General features: G+C 42.9%; 1 protein-coding gene across 1 annotated transcript in view; it reads right to left on the reverse strand.

The window, feature by feature from the left end:
- The window catches only part of KCTD16 (potassium channel tetramerization domain containing 16), a 60,419-nt gene that overhangs the window by 21,190 nt on the left and 20,611 nt on the right, over positions 1–18,618 (reverse strand). The window contains exons 4-6 of the mRNA XM_036312575.1: positions 7,748–7,878; positions 5,690–5,777; positions 2,819–3,961 (exon numbers count right to left, since the gene is read on the reverse strand). Coding sequence (XP_036168468.1) covers positions 2,819–3,650 — 832 coding nt within the window. The 5' untranslated portion in view covers positions 3,651–3,961; positions 5,690–5,777; positions 7,748–7,878. The remainder of the gene's footprint in view (positions 1–2,818; positions 3,962–5,689; positions 5,778–7,747; positions 7,879–18,618) is intronic.

Genomic DNA, 18,618 nt, shown 5'->3' on the forward strand with positions numbered 1-18,618 from the left:
ACGACATTCAACCAACTGAACCACAATGGCCAGGGCAACACCTGTTGACTTTAATTGTTCATAATTCTACATTAACTAGATAGTCAAAACTACCTGATGCTGACCATCAATTCTAGATTTACATGAAGATTAAATAAGGCAAGAATCTAGCCTTTTTAATAATACAAGGAATTTTGGTCTCCCAATTTTCCCATGGAAAACTTGAGGGAAAAAGACAGGTAAACAGGGGAAGAAGGGGTCATTCCCCATGACTGCCAACTACTATATACAATGTATTAATTTCTCATTGTTTATTTTTTACTATGATATGGATCCAGGCAAAGTGATTCTGCATTATCCCTGGGTTATTAGAAGAGTCTGACTGCTTGGAGTTAATTTAATATAAATATATAAACTTATATATTTATTATATATAATATTTAACCTAAGAAGTAGTTGAATTTCTCTGTAAAGAGTGTGTGTGTGTGTGTGTGTGTGTGTGTGTGTGTGTGTCGGCTGGGTTTTTGAGGATGCAGGGGCACTCCCTGGGATTCGTGCTGCCCTTTGGAATCTGCCAGGTTGCAGCTTCTTTTCTCTGTTCTCTCAGTCCACACCCGTGCTATAGCCTGGGGCTCTGTCCCTCTCTGTGGGGCTCCGTGGGACTAGCTCTTGCTGGACAAAGATTGCATACAGTCAGCTTTAGAGCACCTCCCACGGTTTCAGTCTATTAATCAGAGCACAACAGTTTGATAAATTAATGCTTATATAGGCACAGTTGGCAGCTTCTAATTAAATAATTATGGCTAACCAGCTTCATGGAAGCTGTTACGGATTCTAGAAAGCCAGCTGTCAGTCTTATTGGTCTTTATACAGAGGAAGAGTTAACAGTAAGCTCTGGGTATTAGGCACAAAGGGGAAGTATATCATATGCAACATACATGCTGTGCAATATAAAGTTGCTGTGTGTTTGTGCTAGCCTGACCAGAGGGATGGAGAGCAAACTGTTTCTTAGCAATCTCTCAGCAGCCCAGCAAAGAAAGAAGTAATTACATCATCAGGAGCACAGAGCCCGTCCAAAGCATCCTAAAGAGGGCACAGTGTTAGATGCATGAGTCTTTAATCAGTCTTTGACACAGAAATGTCACTGAGATAGTAGGTAAATACAAATCAAGTTCTGAGTCTCATTTAGAAGTACAAGTGATTAGAAATCTATTGTGGTCTTTTGGGGGATAGAGTTATTATGATTTTATTTGACTGAAGCTTTTTAAGATGCCATTTCAAATATTAGAAATCAGAGAACAAGATAAATATCACAAACCTAGATTTGAACTTTAAGGTGCATTTTTCCATGAAGTGAGAAGATATTTGTTCTACATAATCACAGATAATATCAGATTCCTTTACAGAAGGCTAGAAAGCTAGAGTCTTATCTCTACACTAGTGGGAAATTCACCAGAAGGAAGAAAGCAATGTCTGGTATCTGGCAACTGAGCTTCAGCACAGAGGAAGATATAGATTATAGGTAAGTGCCATAGATAGCATTACTGGACCAAATCACGCTTGTTATTACACATTAGTATGCTACAGACCTGATCACTGATTTCACGCTTCTCCACAGGCTGTCCTTTCTACACATACATAGGACTTGACTTCTAAAAACCCAGTACAGAACAATTCGGCTTTCCACTGACCAGCAATTCAGCAAGGTTCCCAGCACCACCTCCAAAGGAATAAACACAACTGTAGGCAAAACTGAGTCCAAGAAATTCATTTGTTCTTTTATGTTCAAATATATTTGGACATTTTAACCCCCTAAAAGTATGGGTTTTCCTTTAAATAAGAAGGAAATCGAATGTTAACACTGGAAACATATTTCTTATGGAATTCACTTCCCAACTCCCAGGCCAGTTGAATATCTGCAGTTAAATCAAGCACTAGACTTTCAGCGGTCAATGGCTTACAATTTATCTTAAAAAATGCTATTTCATAACACATAACAATCTGTATTGAAAGTTGTCATTTAGGCAAATGGACTGACCTCTAAGAAATCGAGTTCAAAAACTTCAATATAATAGTTTCCTTTCCTTTTTCCCTCTGGTTTCCTTTTAGACAGTAATTCTATCACCTCAGCTGCCTAGATGTTTGCATGTGATTGACAATTCTCAAGGACCTAACTCCTTCTAGGTGGATCTTAAATGAAGTTCAGCTTAAGTTTGCAATGCAATTGAAGTCTCAGTACAAATTACTGAAGAATCAGATAGCAGACTTATAAAGCCAATAAAAGAAAATTTTAGACTTGGGGGGAGGGTAAGAAAGGGAGTCTTTCGTCAGTGTATACTGCCATCTAGCCAAAACCACATCATTCAGTATAACATCCATTTGTGTTTTCAAAGCCCCCGATGAAAGCAAGTCTTCAGCAACTAGCTTAATAGATCCCAAAGTTCAGATAAAAGAATAGACAGCAGCACTTCACCCACTCCGAGTCTACCAACCTCCGTGGACCAACAGCCAAGTTCTAATCATCACCATAACTTTACAATTCAACATCTGGCAAACAGATATATATGTCTGTTTTCATTCCACATAATACCAATATCATTTGCATCTTGTAATTTTGAGGCCTTTGAATATTCTTTGACTTCACTGGAAAAACAGATAAAGTTGCCTTAGGTAACACACGAGAGCTGAATTATAAACTCTAATACTCTAGCTATACCTCAAGTTAAAAAATAAAAATCCCAAAGTAATAGTCCTTAGACACTGACAGAACATGCAGACCATACACATCTGTAAAGGGAATCAATACACATGAACAATAAAAAGAACCCTTTGCACTTACGGTAGAAGACGTATTCAGTGTAGCTTGACCAGATCTTGTCATCTGTATACTGGTTGAGGAAAGATGCTGTCACTGAGGAGTTACAGGCCACCATGTGGAATCCACACTCTGACAACATATCAAAAGCCCTTTCCAGATGCTTGAATTTGAGATAAAATCTGGAGGTGTATCTTTCTGGGGCTCGGTCAGGGTCTCTGCTCTCATTCAAAGTTTCTCCAAAGACCTCCTTTGCCAAGGAAATCCTTCCACAAACCAAAATCCGGGGAACTCTCCGAAACTTGGCATCTGCCTGCCCCTCTCTGCCCATGGTGCAGGACCCCCTGTAACCCACAGTAATGAAACCCCACTTGCGGTCAGCAGGAAGCAGTGAGGAAGCGGGGCAGATTCTCGTGTCACTTCCTTGGGAGGCATCTTCGAAGTCACTATGGCAGAATTCCTCCGGGCTTTGCTTGATTTCATCGGGGGTCAGGAGTTTGACCAAGTCTGGGAGCTGGAAGTACTCAGCTTCCCTTTTCAGTCTTCCTCTCTCTGGAAAGTGATCAGGCAGGACCACCTGCCTATCCCTGAGATAGTCCAGAATATAACGGAACAAGAATCCATCTCTGTCAATGAAAAACCTTCCCTTGGAGTCCTTAGCTAGATCGTTAGCTGTGTCTCTTTTTGGGGAAAACATTTTCCACAGGAGGGAATGAGGGATGCTTATTAATGTAGAATGGCGAGTGAAATAAACTTGACCCCCAACATTCAGCTCCATGACTTCAGGGAAGGAGTTTGGAACTGTGGCCCCTTGTTCTCGAGGATAATAACGACTACAGTTTCCACTCAGAGCCATTGTCCCTTTCTTGTTCTCCTCCTCCTATTTTAATTTGAAGGTGCAATCAAAAGGAGTCACAGCCTTATCCTTTACATCAACTTGAACGGGAGGGAGAAAGAAGGATGCTAACTTGTTAGAAACAACCTCCTCTTACCCCAGTATTTTCCCCCAAGAAAGCAAAATTTAGAATAGTCCACAGGTGAAGTAGTTGAAACCCTGGCTGGTGATGAGCTATGACTTCATGGAATATAATCAACTCATCTCCATTCGATCTTCCCCCAGGTTCAGTAGACAAGGCAGGTTAAGTCCTCAGTTACTCAGAGATCTGTCTAAAGGAAAAGAGAGAAAATTATTTCCTCAAACCCAGCATGAGTCAGAAAGAGAGAGAGCTGATGGAGAGGGGAGGGGAGAGGAGAGGGAGGTAGAGGGAGGAAGGGATAATGGGAGGAAGGGAGATAGGAAGTATTTTACATAAGCAGCCTTGGAACTACTGATTTTAACCATTCTCCCAGGAAATAGCTTCTCTCAAGCTATTCTATGCCTATATGTTTATCCATACACCTCTGTCTCCAGCAATTAGTATTAAAAACACTTCTATTTGCATTTCTGCATTTAAAAAGTAATATGCAATTTTAAGCTTCTAAGATGGGATTTTTTCCCCCCATCTGGACAGTAAAATCAATAAGCCTCAGAACTTACCTTCGGGAGTGCTGGAAACTCAGTCCTGTGAATAAATACCCATTAGCCAAGCAGTCAGAATGCACAGCCACACTGAGCCTATCACTGGAAAGTGCCAGAGAGATGTGCTCTTAGAAAAAAAATTATATATACTTATATAAATGTATATTTGTATGTATGTATATATTCATTTCCAATCTCAAGTTAAAACAAGTCACAAAAAGTTAAACGGTGATGAGAGGTGACTGGCTTGAAGAAGCAGAGAAAAATATTCAACCAAAGCGTCTGGGGGGGGGGATCAAACCTTCAGCAAGAATCCTTAAAACAGAAGAGTTGCAAGAGGTATCAGGACTTAGAAGCTTTTCAGAAAGCCCAGCAGCAGAAAAACGTAGGTGCCCTGCTGGGGTCCCAGGTAGCCACCCCACCTGCCGGCAAGGGCGAACAGGCTCCCATGCTCCTAGCTAGGTGGGAGCCTTTGGGAGCCCTTGGGAGCCCTGGGGAGCAGGTGCGAGCTGAGCTGGCGAAGCCGGCAGGAGCCGGTGGGATCCGGCACCTTCAAAGCGCAGAGAAGCCAGCGGGTTTGGGCTCCTGCTTCTCAGGCGGGCGGAGCTGGGCGGTTCCACAGTTCCCAGTGCAGTTGGGCTGCTGTTGTTTCAGCAGTGCAGGCAAGAAACCATCCAGGGAAATGACTATTACATCATCTTAAAGGAATATGGCTTGGAGAAAGCGGAGGCACCGCGAGTCACGTCCTCCTCGGTGACAGGTCGCCGGGATGGCACAGGGACACAGTGCGCTTGCCTTGGGCAAGGGACTCCGGGGCGCTCGCTCAGGGCTTGGGGCGGGGACGCCGCGCGGCCACTTCCCTCCCTGCCCAGTCGGGAAGTCTGGAGTTTCCAGGGCCGTCGCTTAGCCTTTTCTTCTCTTTTGACCTCTACTGCCACCACCATCCCCCAGAAACAACCCCCCAAACCTATGGAGAGATAAACGCAAGTGAAATTTTCACTTGACAAATCTACAAACAAACCTTTTGCACAGGCACTGAATTTCAGCTGAAGGGCAGATTTTCCCTTAAAGCTTGCTTTAAAAAAAAAAAAAAAAAAAAAAAAAAAGCACACCTAATGACCCCAAGGTTCTAACTACTGGTATAAAGTATTTGTGTTTTTTAAACCAAAGGTACATTAAACCATGTTCTCTTAAACACCCTCCTCTTTTTTCTCCTCTTGTTCCATCCCTCTGCCAATCCACCAATAAATAAATAGGTAAATAAATATTTACAGTCTCTCTGGAATTAATCCCTTTTCAAAAAAATACATGAAGCAGAAGCACGGACACCCTCAGAAAGCCCACAGTTTACACCAGTAAGTATCATCTTAGCTTACCTGTAGGAAAAAAGGTTGCAACCTTTCTCTGGGGCTGCTTCCTTGCTGAGCATCTCCTTGGGTGTGCCCCACTCATCCCAGGAGGTCCCTGATGGAAGACACGCCCACTAAGAGACAGTTTACTCCTGTCCCAAAGGACTCCCTTAAGTGCATCATTAGAGTTTCAGGAAGGCATTTCCAGGGCAACATAATCCACTAACATAGTGCTTCCAGTTGATCCTGCCAGTCAATAATGGCCCGGACAACAGTTTACAGTAAGTCTGCCATTTCCCCTTTAAAACACCAGTGTCTTAGGACTCACATTCTTAATAAGAATATAGTACTTCATCTATGAATAATATATGTGAGCCACACTCCATCCAAAACAATTGCTATTAAAAACCCAAAAATGGAGAGTATAATTTAGATACAATTTATGGGACGCATGTGTTTATTGCCAAATTTTCCTCAAGATTTAGCTTGACGACAGACTTAGCAGTAGCATAAATTAATTACTAGCTTAACAATCTTTTCTTTCCATAACTATCAGGTTACTAAACACATTCTAAGTCTTAGCTAACACTCCAACACCTGCGTATATTTGATGTTGTTTCTTAACTACTGTATTAATCTGTTCTGGCCTCAATCATTTGGGTCTTAATGCTGGACCAATCAAGGAAATGTTTATTATATGTTGAACTTATATCGCCATCTACTGTCCCTAAGCTATCAGTGCAGATCTGTATCTGGCAATTTAACGGAGCCAAAAGTTAGATTTTTTTTTCTTTATTTTAAAGTTTTTGTTTACCATAATGACAAAATGAACATTTAGTTGCCACCAGGTCAAGGGAAAAATAAGTGTGAGTCCATGCCTATTAAGTATTGGGTTTGGTTGTAGTTAAAAGTAAACAAATGTTTTATCTCTAACAGAGAAGACCAGTATATCATGACAACAGCTTTGGAGACTGGATATTAAAATACCCTGGGGACATTTTGAGAGGAAGTGGAGAATAGGAGTGAGAAAAACCATAGCTTTTTAAAGCTAAAAGGAACGTGAGAAGTGAAAATCACCATCTCATTTTAGAGAAATTGAGGATCAGAGAGAAAACATTCCCACAGGAATACACAGTCTTGGAGTAACAGGGTGGGGTTTAGACCATTCATTCTGATCAATATCTTGTTTTTAACCTTCCATATACTAGAATAGCAATAGAGAAGAGGCAAGTTAAAAACAATAATAAGCTCAAGATTGCTACACATTTAAAAACAGATAACAGCAAGTTACTTGAAAGACTTTTTCACATTAAGTTAAATTGCAAGGCTAAAAAAATTTACATTAAAAAGAGTATTCTGAATTTCCAAAATGAGGAGCTCTGATCATTGATCTGGGTTTCATAGATTAGGCTGTGCTTTGAGACTAGTTCTTAACCTTTTAGAGAATGGACTGCTTGGAGAATCTTATGAAATCTAGATAATGAACACAAAAGCATAAAGGTTTGTATTCCATGTCTGGGAAGGAGCTGTAAAGAGAAGAACCAGGGAGCCACCCATCCCTAGCAATCTGCAAACTTCTACAATGAATCGTCTCTTTGAAATTAGATTACACATACACTCGGAGACACACTCTAAGGATTGAAAAAAGAAAACATTCACCAGACAACCTTAACCTTGTGACCCATGGTTGGATCACACAACCTGAACTGGTATGTTTTAAGAAACACTGTATATCCTATTCTTTGCACAGTATTGCTTTATATTATTTTGTGCTAAAATGTTCATTTATTATAGTAAATTGTGAAAAAAAATAAACAATTATTTTGCTAGCCCCCTTTAGGCATACTTACTTCTTAAAAATATATTTTTTTATTGATTTCAGACAGGAAGGGAGAGGGAGGGATAGAAACATCAATGATGAGAGAGAATCATTGATTAGTTGCCTCCCGCATGCCCCCTACTGGGGATCAAGCCTGCATGCAACCTGGGCATGTGCCCTTGACTGGAATAGAATCTGAGACCCTTCATTCTGCAGGCCAATGCTCTATTCACTGAGCCAAACCAGTTAGGGCTATGCATACTTACTTTTTAATCTACTTGAAGCCTCAAGAAATTAAGAATGCCCGGGCCTCTCTTCCACCTTTTTGAGAGACCAGGGATTTGGTTCAAGATTGGTTAACATCCTCTGCTCTGTACGCTTCCTTGTTCCTTACTGTCTGGGAGATAAACAAATGAAAAGCGAGATTTAAAAAAAATAGGCTTGAAGGAAACAAAGCAATATAACATAGAGATTTGAATAGTGCTGGAGTAAGCGAGCGTGTCTCAGGGACGTTGTCAGTAAGCCTTGCTGTTGGGTGCCTTAACAAGAGGCAAAAAGCCAAGTCTAGGCTGTAAGTGTATTCCTGTCCTTCGTGTCAGCAGATAACACTGCTGGTGTAATGATTCTCTTCTGGCAGCTCTCTGCTGAAACACTGAGGGATGCCACACTGGCCCAAAGGTTGAACATACGGCAACAGATTTCTCTTAAGGGCAGAGCAAGAAAGAATGTTTCATTCTGTTCTTAGTAATAGTCAAGCCTATATAGCACATCAAGACACACCATGGGTAAATTGTGGAATTCATAAAGTGTGTCTTAGCCTGTTTCCTGTTCCCCACAGGCACACACACCCATAGTGGAATGTTGAAGAGTACATTCTCAAAAGGACAATTTTAATTTTGGAACAATGTGATCACTTCCCACATTTTCACCCCAACCCATCTTTAAGTTTCCTCCTCCCTCGAGCAGAGATAGCTTTTAGGCTGCCTGTCTTTTTTATGAGGGAGGGAGGGAATTGACTTCATAAGCTTACTCATACTAAGATGCTGTGCACTCATTGTACTAGGTGCCCCAAGGACTCCTGCATTATCATAATAGCTACTGTTGATGGAAGGCTGGCCATTGAGCACTCAAAACAGTCATTATCCCTCTTCCAACTCTGCCTGACTGGCTGTGTGACATTGGACAGGAGACTCAGTGTCTCTGAGCCAGGGTAAAGTGCAGGTAACAAGACCTGACTTCCAGATGTGTTGTGCAGATTAAATACTGTGATGCATGTAAGACCCCGGAGCACATCCCCTGGCTCTAGGTGAACACTTCATAAATAGTAGTATACATAATAACAGCAGCAGTAATTTTTTGCTGTTAGACTCAAGTGGAAGCATGAACAAGTTACCAAAGATGCTCAAAGATTGAAATTAGGTTCTACTTTCAAAATCTTTCCTCTTCCCACATGCAGCTTGAGTTAAAGATCATTGCTTATCATAGATGTATTTGTTAATAATGGGGGTGATTTCAGGCTTTGGAAGGGAGACAAGGTGGCCAAATGAGAAACAGAATAATCAATTCCACAATGTTAATAATGAAAATGCCACTGTCTTCTGCCAGACAAGGCTACATTTCTGGTATCCTTTTGTTCATTCCACACGGCTTTATGAAGTACTTGTGCTATGTCCAGCACAGTGCTAGGTATTTAAAATGTTGAATTCTATATAATCTCTGAACTCAAACACTCACAAACACACATACACTGATACTCAAAATCCTACCAGTGGAAGACAACGATGAAAAACTTCTAGATTTCTGAGCACTGCCTCTTATTTGCAGAAAGATGCCTGCTGCTGTATTCAGTTATTAGTCCTACACAGTTCACATGATTTGGACAAACCACTTCTCCTCAGGTAGTCTCTGCTTCCATAACTATAAAATGAAGTTGTCTCCCCATCTAATGACACTGTGACTGGTGGCAAAACAAAGATAAAATACAGCTGCCAAATCTTCAGAGACGTACTAGACATACTTCAGAGACAAATTACTAGGAAGTAATTTGTTAGGTAAGAACAGAAAAGAAAGGCAGCAAACAGAGATCTTTCTTGTTACCTAAAGCCTTACACGGAAGAATTTGAATTTGACTTGTGTAATCTTAAAGTTGGAAGAGAAGAGACACTTCGAGGTCACCCACTACAGCCTCAGATCCACCTAAATGTTTGAGACAATAGAAAAAGTTCGGTTTAGTCATTTTTCTACAGTCTCTTCCTAAAAATACTCATAAACTCTACTCTCATAAAATACAAATAATACCTAAAGCTGTTCGTGTCATCATAGTGCCTCTGAACGGAAGTCTGCAGAATTAAGTTCTTTCAAGTGAAATGTCCTTTTTGAAATCCGAGCTTTAAAAATTTTGTATGCTGATCTAAAAAGAAAGTACTGCTCTTCAGGTAGGACATTACTATTTCATAGGGTCTAAGATGTTTTGTGTGTGTGTGTGTGTTGTGTGTTGTGTGTGGGGGGGGGCAGGGGGGATATATATTTCTGTAGTAGGCACAGATGTGAGATCACCTTATAGGTTTCTCTTCAAAACAAGGATACTTTTCTAGAACAAGTGGTCAAAGCCAGGAGTGCACAATTTGGTGGTGAAGTTGAGTAAAGCCAACTTGCACATACAGAGTGGGGCAAAAGTAGGTTTACAGTTGTTCATATGGAACATACAAATTAATAATTAATAATATAAGAATAAACTTTGTGTTTTATGTACTCACAACTGTAAACGTGCTTTTGCCATACTCTGTATGTGTTTTGAAACTGATCCTCGTCAGTATGAAACCTAATCAATAGAAATACAGACTGCATTTCTTTTTTTTTAACTCACCTGAGGATATGTTTTATTGATTTTTTTTTTAGAGAGAGAGAAATGTCACTGTGAGATAGAAATATCGATCAGTTGGCTCCCATATGCGCCCTGACAGGAGATTGATCCCACAACCTAGGTATGTGCCCTGGCTGGGACTGGGAATTGAACCACAACCTTTTGATATATGGGATGAAGCTCCAACAAACTGAGCCGCCCTGCCAGGGCCAGACTCTATTTCCTAAAATAAATTTCCAATAAGGAAAAAAATGGAATGTAGTTGCTCAACTATCAAACAGCTGGTTCCAGCAAATACAATGCAATATTTCAAGAATGGTTATAAAAAAGAAGAGAGATACCCTGCTTCCCCTTACAGATGCTCTGCTAGCAGCCTGCTAACCACATTGTATTATTCACCACACTAGAGGGCCGGTGCACAAAATTCATGGACTGGGGGGCGGGGGGAGGGGGTGTCATCCCTCAAAACGGATTGCAAGAGGGTGCAGGCCAGGCTGAGGGACCTCACCGGTAGATGATCAGGGCTGGGGATGTACCACAGGAGGGCTCCAGGGCATGTCCAGCCTGTCTCACTCAGTCCCGATTAGCTGAACCCCAGCAGCAAGCTAACCTACCAGTTGGAGCATCTGCCCCCTGGTGGTCAGTGCACATCATAGTGACTGTTGACCAGTCGACTGCTCCCTGGTGGTCAGTGCACGTCATAGTGAGCAGTTGGGCAGCCTTAGTATATCATTAGCATATTACACTTTGATTGGTTGAATGGCCGACTGGACACTTAGCATAGTAAGGTTTTATTATATAGGATGATGCTGTTATGTATACTGTATTGCACATGTTGGGATAGTCCTCATTATGTTTGCTAAAGATTATGTAATATGTCTCTTGGTAAAGGAGTAGTGTAACTTGTAGGCCTGTAATTGTCACCCTTTTATCTCCTACCTAGAAAAACCATTTTTCAAATGACATCTTTGTCATCATTCCAAAATATGCAAGCAGTATCAAATCAGAATAAGCTTAGGCGTTAAGTTCAAAAACACTCATTTATTTTTAAAAATTCAGTCAAAATTTGTAATAATATGTCAGTGGTCTGTAGAGTGCATTTTGATTTTTCCCCAAATAGTTGTATGTATAAATGGAATTGATTGAACCCCCAGAAGCTACTTGCAAGAAATAGAGTTTTAAAATCCTGGTTCTAATGAAAAGGAGCAGGTTTTAGAATCAGGCAGAGGAGGGTTTGAAAGAGGTACCAACCAGCTGTATGATCATGAGCTAATCTCTTTATCTCTCTGAGGATTGTTGCCTCATATAGATACTATTAGAAATAAAAATATCCACTTTGCTGGATTGATATAAGGATTAGCAATAATGCTCTGTGGAAGTGCTTGGCCCACAGCACATGTTCAGTAAGAAATGGGCAATGTGATTATATTTATGTTTGGCTCGATCACCTCCTCTATCCCTCTTCCTCTACTCTCAGCCCATTCTCATGGGATTTTTTGAATGAATGGATGTAAGGGCAGGTACCACATTACTCATTCATGCTGGTGATGAGATGTCCTTTTTCTGAAAGTCTGCTTCTCCCTTCTGGGAGGGGGATAGGGGAAAGGAAAGGGATACTGGGAACACTGAGCATATTTGTCCTTGGAGATAGATAATTAGTTCATTTAAAAACATATTCTTTTGCCTTAGATTAGCTATCTATACCTTTCAAAGATGAGTGGAAGAAAGTGAATGAACAGGCTGACTCATTCAAAATATTTCACATCATTTTGCAGTGATTCAGCACAATCACTTGGTGTAGTGATTACAGAGACATTTTTCACAACTAATTCCACACATGCCATACTTGTAGGTTGAGATGAATCTTACCCATGGCATCTGTACATGAGGAACAGCAGGAGAGAGAAGGGCAAAGACCAGGTAACAAGTGAAAAGACTTAGCTCAAGGAACAAAACTGAACTGCTTTACCAGCGGACTCAAGAAGTCAAAGCTGGAAATTTCAGGTACGCTCTGAATATCTGGTATTCAAATACCTTTTTCCCTTGCCTTTGGACTATTTGCAAGAAATCCATGGAACAGGAATTGTTTTTCACTCAATTTAGCATCTAAGATAGTACAGGTTCTGGTATCTGGAAAGAGCTCAATAAATACTTAATTGCAGGAGCAAGAGAGTGTCCTCAGAATGGCCCAAGAAAACAATATGCTAAGAAACTGGCAGGGCCATGTCAGAATGTGCTGTTGGTCAAGAATACATGGTAGCTGATTTCAGTTTATTCTCAAAACATGGAGTTCTTCTTGCTGGCTGGGACCTTTTCATTTGGTCAGGTACCCAAGAAATGAACTAACTGCAAAAATCAGCCTTTCTTAACTCACCGCTGCAGAGGTGTCATTCAGGTACCCAGTGTGGAGTCTAACTGGGATGGAAAAATGAAAGACCCTTTAAAGCAATGGTTCTCAACCTGTGGGTCACGACCCCTTTGGCGGTCGAACGACCCTTTCACAGGGGTCGCCTAAGACCATCCTGCATATCAGATATTTACATCACGATTCATAACAGTAGCAACATTACAGTCATGAAGTAGCAACGAAAATAATTTTATGGTTGGGTCACAACATGAGGAACTGTATTTAAAGGGCCAGAAGGTTGAGAACCACTGCTTTAAAGGAACATCCTTGAAAGAGTAAGGGATAAAAAAGTTTCATATTTCACTGACACCCATTTCTTAAAACACCCATGTCTGTGTCTGTGGTCAAACAAATTAATAAAGTTAACAAATAAAACTAATTCTGCCAGACATTTTCATATACATTATCTCTCTTAATTCCCACAACAATCCTCAACTGTTGGCATTGTGGGGAGAATAAAAGATCCTCCAAAAGGTTAAGTAATTAACAACAGGTTAATTACCGTTGTAATTAACCCAGCCTGTCTAATCTCAAAGCCCCCTTGTAACTACATGAACCTTATTCAGCAATATAGTTCCATTTATTAAATTTCCTCAATAGGTCCCCAATATTTGGATTTAGCACCACACAGAAACAGAGTAACAACACATTCCTAGCATAGATCACCACTATATCCCCAATTCTAGTTCAGTGCCTGGCCCAGAGAAAGTACTCCATAAGTATTGTCAAAGGGTTGTTAGAACAAACAAGTGGATGAATGAATGAGTGAATGAACAAACAAACAAGCTACCAGTTGGGACAAGGATATCAAGAAATTTTAACTGGATATAGGAAGAGTCTGATCTCGTGCGGTATGTCTAATTTTCTTGTCTCCTGAAATGTTGGTTCCAAATAAAATGATTTCAAAGATGAAAAAGATTCCAAGGATGAAGAAAAAGTTTATAATCACAGCATCACAGAACTGGCCCTTTATGAATCAATCCAAAAGGATGAGTAATTAATTTATATGTTTTATGTTCCAGAGTTTAGAAGTTCTTAGAAATAAACCTCTTTGGGATAAGACTCTCTAGGAACAATAAAACCCTAGGTGGTTATGGGTTTGTTTGTTTTTTTAAGTTCTTAGATGCTGAAGAAAATATTAGTTACTTAAAAAATATCTTGCCAAGGCACCAGGCAATTCTAATCCAGCAATTTTATGCATCAGTCACTCTGCATCCTTTCCAAAAAGTGTGTGTGGAGTGGGGTGTGGGGTTGGAAAGCCTGGTAATGATTGACCAGACACACCTGCAGGGCACAGATTTAAGGGGCCAATGCACACAATTCAAATGTGACTTGGAAAACATCACTCTTTTGCTGTATAATGCAGATTTGCACAGCTTCTCCCAAGGAAATTGCATGTTACCTTTATAGACAATGATCTGAGCCTCAAGCACATCTCGCAATTACAATGTGTGATTCAGTGGCTGCCAAAGGATATGAGGCAATTGTTTGAAATGGAACCAGTGTCTCATATCTTCCTAATAAACCTTATTGCTATTCATTAGGGAAACTATGACCCACCCCCCCCCCAAATAAAAAAAGATGTATGTATCTGATAGAAACAGGATTCAATCTTGTATCTCTTGACCAGCCCCTGGAATTTTTCATATACTTAAATGAGATCTTGAGGGTAATTACATACATCTATGTTGTTAAAGTGCCATTATACTGGACACAGAGGCTAAGATTACCTTTGGATAGAATATTAAATGAAATCAAGACAAAAAATTAGATAAGGATGGAGAAGTGATGGATTTCTTATGTGCACAGAGAGTAAGCAAGTGCACTCTAAATTTTTACTGCCATTTTGCCCAAGGACATTTATGCCTATAAGTAGAAGGAAAGAAAGACAAAGTCACTACCCACTGAATGTGACCAATTAAGTCCATGTGGAGAACATCACTGCTTCACAAGAATAACATCTTCCTAGAAGTTCACCTGCAGAGTCACTGGCTCATCAGGTCACTGAGTCCTTCCCCAATTACTAACAACAAAGGTTGCTGGAGCCCAATAAAGAAGCTTTGAGCTCCTTTAAAACACCTCTTCTGTTCCATGTCTCCTATTCATTTACTCAAATATTTACAAATCTATTTGTATAAAGAACTATCTTAACTGTAGAGAATACAATGTTTAATCAGACAGGAGACCTACCTTCAACAAGTTGATAATCCAGAAAGCAGAACAGAGGAAAATATTCACTCTGTGTCTGCACTGGGACTAGGTAAGTAATGCACAGAAGAAAGTGGTGACTGCTGCTAAGAGAAGTGGAAAAGGGAGAGGAACCAATATGGTGGTATAGGTAACTGCCTGTATTCACCACCTTCCACAACTACATCAAAATTACAACTAAAATACAGAATAGCCATCATCCAGAACCGCCAGAAAGCTTGCTGAATGGAAGTCCTACAAACAGAGAAGTAAAGAAGAAAGCACACTGAGACTGGTAGGAGGTATAGAGGCACGGAATGGAGGGAGATCATCTCTGCAGAGACCGCCTGTGAGGAACAAGGTGTCTCTGCCCCATACCAGAATCCTGACCCAGGTTCCCAGAGCTAGGAAGAGAAGTTCCTATAACTATGGGCTATAAAAACCAGTGTGGATTGGGGCTCAGTGATACAGAGGCTGCTGGAGACCCAGCTCTTCCTCTTACAGGGCTGGTGCACGAACTGAACTTACAAGGTCCCGCTTCCTCTGAGCTCCAAAACCAGGGCGAGCCTTTTGAGGACACAGACACATACGAGGAGAACTGGATTGTCTGGCATCAGGGCAGGAACTCAGGGTCGGCTTTCTCCCAGATAGAGGTGCTGGCAGAGATCATTGTTCCTATGCTGGGACCTCCCAGGTCACAGGGCTGACTAGCAGCCATTTCTGTTTGCTCTGCCCTGGTGATTCCCTAACACCCCGCCTCATCCAATTTACAACCCCACCCAGGCTGTGTGCAGAGGCTTTTGCGTATGAACAGCCTGTCCTTGCTCAGGCTAAAATCAAACAAGCTGCAGCTGAGTCAGGGAATCCCCAAACCTATCAATAAAAGGCCCAAGACCTGGCACCAGCACCAGCCTGCCTTGCTTCATAGCTGGACCTCACCTGGGCACTTCCAAACTCAATACAAAGAGGAGGAATCTTCAGATCTCTCTGTAGCTCCTGCTAGGTGGACCCAGGCAGTGGCAGACTTTGCACCTCCCTGGAGACCCAAGTGCCAGTGTACCCAGTGGCCAGTGTCAGACCATACCAGATTACAATTCTACACATCCATAAGGGACACATTCAGGGGGCAGACTCAGTGAGCACCAAAGCCCCACTGAAGCAAGTCCTGCTCCATAGGGGTGTCTCCTGCACAGCAGCTCTCCCACTGTAGTTTCAGCTGATCCTCACAGCCAATTGGCCAGGAGGTCAATTCCTCCCAGTGAAGCCAACAGTAATCAAGTCTCAACTACAACAAGACTGTGCTCACAGCCCACAAAGGGGTACACCTAGAGTGCCCAGCTCAGGTGACTGGGGAGGCTGAGCCACTGTGCCCTATAGGACACCTACTACGCAAGGCCACTCAACCAATTCAAGGAGACATAGCAGCTCTACCCAATACATAGAAACAAACACAGGCAAACCCAAAATGTAGAGACAAAGAAATATGTCACAAATGAAAGAAATAGAAGAAAGCAAACTATCCTATCTAATAAAAGAGAAACATGGTAATTAGCATACGACTGCTACCCTTCCCATTGGCTAATCAGGGCAATATGCAAATTAACTCCCAGCCAAGATGGCGGTAGGCAGCCAGGCAGCTTAAAGTGAACATGAGGCTTGCTTGCTTCACTGACAGAGGATTCCAACGTTCCCCACCTGCCGCTGCAGGCCTCTGAGCTGCAACTCTAAGCAACTATGTTACAAATATAGAAGCTAAACAAAACCCTAGAAACCTGCTTTAGTCCGTCGGGCTTCAGCCAGCAGGATCACAACATTGTTTCAAATACAGAAGGTAACCAAAGGCCAGAAACCTGCTTTTAGCAGCGGAGGCCTAAGAGCTGGAGCCAAGCCTCAAAGCTAAAGCTGGCCCAGAATAAAAAAAAAAAGAAACAAAGGAGCGGTTAGGAGCTTCAGTCACCCGCCAGCCTGAAAACAGCCCTCAGCCCCTCACCCAGACTGGCCAGGCACCCCAGTGGGGACCCCCACCCTCAAGGGTGTGTGACCAGCTGCAAACAGCCATCATCCCCTCACCCAGGCTGGCCAGGCACCCCAGTGAGGACCCCCACCCTGATCCAGGACACCCTTCAGGGCAAACCAGCCGGCCCCTACCCATGCACCAGGCCTCTATCCTATATAGTAAAAGGGTAATATGCCTCCCAGCACCGAGATCAGCAGAGCCGAGAGGCCTCCCGGCACCGGAATCAGTGTGACAGGGGGCAGCACCCAAACCCCCTGATCGCCCTGCGGCACTGTGTGTGACAGGGGGCGGGGCCACAACCTCCCTATCCACCCTGCTCTGTTCGTGACAGGGGAAGGTGGCCCAACCCCCTGATCAGCCCTGCTCTGTGCCTGATAGGGGGAGCTCCCCAACCCCATGATCGCCTTGCGGCTCTGTGTGTGACAGGGTGCGGCGCCCCAACCCCCTGATCGGCCCTGCTGTGTGTGTGACAGGGGGCAATGCCCCAACCCCCTGATTGGCCCTGCTCTATGTGTGACGGGGTAGAGCCATAACCTCCCCATCGGCCCTGCCCTGAGTGTGAGAGTGGCGGCGCCCCAACCCCCTGTTCCACCCTGCTCTGTGGGTGATAGAAGGCGGCGCCCCAACCCCCTGATCCGCCCTGCTCTGTGCATGACGGGGCGGTGCCCCAACTCCCCTATTGGCCCTACTCTGTGAGTGACAGGGGGGAGCTCCTCAACCCCCTGATCGGCCCTACTCTGTGCGTGACAGGGTACAGAGCCCCAACCCCCCTGATGGGCCCTGCTCTGTGCGTGACAGGCGGTGGCGCCGCAACCTCCCCATCGACCCTGCCTTGAGTGTGGCAGGAGGTGGTGCCTCAACCCCCCAATCGGCCCTACCCTGAGCGTGACTGAGGGTGGCATCGCAACCTCCCAATCCGCCCTGCTCTGTGCATGACAGGAGGCGGCGCCCCAACTCCCTAATCGGCCCTGCTCTGAGCCCGACCAGGGGCTGCACCTAGGGATTGGGCCTGCCCTCTGCCACCCAGGAGCAGGCCTAAGCCAGCAAGTCGTTATCTCCCGAGGTGTCTCAGACTGCGAGAGGGCACAGGCCAGGCTGAGGGACCCCTCCTCCCCCCTGAGTGCACAAATTTTTGTGCACCGGGCCTCTAGTTAAATATAAGATTTCAAAACCACAGTTATAAGGTTACTTGAGAATCTTCTAGAAACCTCCAAGGGACTTAGTGAGACTTTCAAGGATCTTAGTGAGAGTACCCCAAAAAATTGGAAAAGGACCCGTCAGAAATTAAGCGCACACTGACTGAAAGAAAAAATACTATACAGGGACTCAACAGTAGAGTAGAGGATTCTGAGACTCTAATCAACAATTTGAAATATGAAGCAAAAAATACCCAACCAGAGGAGAGAAAAGAATCCAAAAATATAAAGATAGTGTAAGGAGCTTCTGGGACAACTTCAAGTGTACCAACATTCGCATTATGGGGATGCCAGAAGAAGAGAGAGAGCAAGATATTGAAAGCCTATTTGAAGAAATAATGACAGAAAATTTTCCTTACATGGTGAAAGAAATAGACTTACAAGTCCTGGAAGCACAGAGAGTACCAAACAAGAGGAACCCAAAGAGGACCACACCAGGACACATCATAATTTAAATGCCAAGGGCT

Source organism: Myotis myotis, unplaced genomic scaffold (genome assembly GCF_014108235.1).
Source record: "Myotis myotis isolate mMyoMyo1 unplaced genomic scaffold, mMyoMyo1.p scaffold_m19_p_6, whole genome shotgun sequence".
In the NCBI taxonomy this organism is placed as follows: Eukaryota; Metazoa; Chordata; class Mammalia; order Chiroptera; family Vespertilionidae; genus Myotis; species Myotis myotis.